Source organism: Apaloderma vittatum, unplaced genomic scaffold (assembly GCF_000703405.1).
Source record: "Apaloderma vittatum isolate BGI_N311 unplaced genomic scaffold, ASM70340v1 scaffold24463, whole genome shotgun sequence".
Lineage (NCBI taxonomy): Eukaryota > Metazoa > Chordata > Aves > Trogoniformes > Trogonidae > Apaloderma > Apaloderma vittatum.
In genome coordinates this window covers 3,105-6,120 of record NW_009707806.1, presented here as the reverse complement: position 1 = coordinate 6,120, position 3,016 = coordinate 3,105, and the positions used below count along the sequence as shown (strand labels likewise).

Genomic DNA, 3,016 nt, shown 5'->3' with positions numbered 1-3,016 from the left:
AATATAAGACAAAGGGGCTCTGCTTGTTGCAGCCTCTGTTCCCTTTGCTTTGCTGGCTTGGATGGGCTGTGTTTGCATTGAGCTTTGTTAGCTGAAGATTCTGGGCCACATCAGTTCAGAGTCTTTGCTGATGCAAGGATCTAAAGGTCAATGGCTGCTCCTGAAATAACCAATTCTGTCCTTTTCAAGGAGTTTCCAGTTTAGGAAACAGGCTGAAGAGGTCTCCTTACCTAAGCCCAGTGCTGCCAGCCCCTTTGCAGCCCTTGGCTGTACCCTCTTTTAAGATACCCCCCAGCCTGCTGTGAGTCTCAGCTCTGTGACTCCCAAGGCTCTGTGGCTGCAGTAAGCCAGAGCTCCAGCTCCTGGTACAGGCAGGGGAGGGAAGAGTTAATGAGCCCCTCCACTGGGGAGCAGTTGGCATTGATCTTCCTAGGTTTGCAGCCTGGTAGGAGGGAGGAGGGAGAGATGGTCGATATGTTGTGAAGGCTGGATCACCTGGTACCTCCCCCAGAAATCACCCAGGCACAGGGAGCATCCTTTCTGCACAGTGGTTGTCCGTGTCAAGGCTCTTAATCCTGCTGTGTTGGAAACAATTGACCGTGTGGGATGGGGCATTTTCTCCCTCACCCCCAGCAGGAACAGCTCTGTAGAGCAGTTCTGGGAAAGTGAGGGAACCAGCCCAAACACCCCGGCTGCTCTGGGAGGAAGGGCGGCCTCTCCAGTGCCCGGTGTCAGCCTGGTGTTCCTCAGGGCTGCAGAAGAGCCAGGGGGCTGCGGGGGTCAGGCACCCCTTGATCGCATGATCATCCTCTGAGCAGCGAGTGGTGAGGGCAGGTGGGGGGAATTTGAGACATTGCTGCTGCCGCAGCATCTCAGGGAAGGGGTGTTTGTCCTGCTCAGCCCCATCCTGCTTCCCAGCCTGCCAGCTCCTGCACTGGCAGGGTTAAGGTGAAGTAAACACATCTCTGATGGGGATTTTCCACTCTGCCATGCCTTGTTATCTCCCAGAGGGGTGGATCTGCTCTCCAGCCAGCCAGGGATGCTGCCTGCTCAGCTCCTGGCTTCCTGAGGGAAGGGTGCACGGGATGCCAGTGAGGGGGTGCCGCAGGTATCTGTGCAGAGGGGAAGAGTAGTGCTTCCCCCTTCAGCCCTGACACCTGCTGGTGGGGAAGGGGGCCTGTGCCCCTAAACTGGCCAAGGCAGGTTGCACAGATAGCTGGGTTGGGTGCTGGACACAGCCAGCAGTGCTGGGAGGGCTCTTCCAGAGAGGAAACATGTCTGGTGGGACTTTGTGGGCTGTCTGCTCTCCTGCTGGCTCACGCACCTTCCTCTCCTCCTCTATGGCTCAGAGCGTTTCTCCGTCCCCTCCCGAGAGCCTGCAGGACGAGGAGCGGATGGGAGGCACCGGGCTGAAGCGGAAGCGGGAGGAGAAGGACCTGCCTGGGCATTACGTGAGTTCACCGAAGAGCATGGCTGCGGGAGCTCTGTGCTTGCCCCGGGTGCATAGGGCTGTAATCCTGCGGAAAGAAAGGAACAAAATGAAGGGCCCTAGGGATGCCCCTCGGCCAGAGGGTTGTTGCTACCTGCAGTGTGTGGTGTTGGTCCATGAGAAATGACATGCAGGAGAAAACGGGGTCCTGTGGGGCAGAGCCCAGAGCTTGGTCTAACCTCTTCTGCTCCTGACTGAGCCTTTCCTCCCTTGCAGGATAGTGATGGAGACAAAAGCGACTACAACCTTGTGGTGGATGAGGTAAGCCCACATCTGTAAGGGCATGCTGAAGCCTTGCAGGGTGCCCAGCTCAAGCCGTAGTCATCGGGTTTAAGACTGCTTCCTGAGCTTTGGGGTTCGTTAGGCTTCAGGTCGTTGCCGCTGGCAGGAGCGGTCAGGCAGGACGCGTGCCAGCCCAGCTCCAAAGCGCTCGTGCCAGCCGAGGCCGATTCCGATTCACAGTCCTTGGGGTTGAAGTTGTGCTAGCCAAGGCTCGACTTTGCCAGCCACAGGTTTGGCTCCGCTTCACAATCCCGTTTCAGCCGGTAGCATCCCATATGGGGAGCCTGATAAGCTGGGGTGCTCTCCCCAGGGAACTGGGCTGGCCGCTGGCAGCTCGCACACGTGGAGGTGGCAGGCGCAGGCGGGCACGCTGTGCTGCTTTTGGCAGGAGAGCTCCCCCCCTCCAAAGGACCTCAGAGGGTGCCTGGCCTTAGAGCAGCCTTGACTTCAACACACGGAGCCCGTGTCCGTGCCTCGGTGCAGAGAGTACACTGAATTTCAGTCTCCTGCAGCCAAACTGCCAGGTGCTTCTGGTACAACCTTCCGTTACCACCAAGGCAGATACAAGAGTACTTTATTCCAGCCCTAGCTATTCTTGGCAGAGGTGCTGCTTTCGGGGACATCGCTTTTCCTCCCCTGGAAGACTGGCGGGAGGGACAACACATGTGATTTTTTTGTCCTTTTTTTTGGTCATCCTGCTGCTTCCCAAGAAAATACAAGCCCTGAAAGGAACATCAACAGGGATTTCTGCAGAGAATGACACTTATAAAAACTGCTCATTGGTGTAATTATGGTGATAAAAATCACAGCCCTAATTGAATGGTTATAGGAGTGTGAGAGCTGATGGGTGGCCTCGTCTCTGAAATGCTGTCGAAGTGCTGACATGGGACCCTTTCTCAGTTCCTGGGGTGTGCTGGTTCCCATCCCTCCTTGTGAGGGTGTCTGTGGCCACCAGTGTCCTCTGAATCTGCTGTCACCTCTGATTTTGTTCAGAGAGAAAAAACCCAAGGTTTCTCACTCAGGGAGCCATGGGGCAGAGTGGAGGCTCTAGGCGAGTGCCCCTCGTTAATGCCGCTCAGGCAGAGGGACAGCAGCAGGAGGTGGGGGAGCAGCCTGGGGCATGTGGGGAGCTGCTGCAGCAGGACTAGGCTTCCTGCTCCCCAGAGACCTCTCTCTCCCCCAGGACCCCTCCTCGGAGCCCAGCAGCCCTGGCCGCAAGCTCCGCAGCCGGCTCCCGCCAGCCCA

The 3,016-nt window shown here is 57.3% G+C and overlaps 1 protein-coding gene across 1 annotated transcript in view; it reads left to right on the top strand.

The window, feature by feature from the left end:
* Window positions 1–3,016, top strand: part of LOC104271624 (transducin-like enhancer protein 2) — a gene marked incomplete at its 3' end in the record, with an annotated part of 14,232 nt that overhangs the window by 8,219 nt on the left and 2,997 nt on the right. The window contains 3 exon segments of the mRNA XM_009866346.1: window positions 1,350–1,451; window positions 1,706–1,750; window positions 2,955–3,011. Coding sequence (XP_009864648.1) covers window positions 1,350–1,451; window positions 1,706–1,750; window positions 2,955–3,011 — 204 coding nt within the window.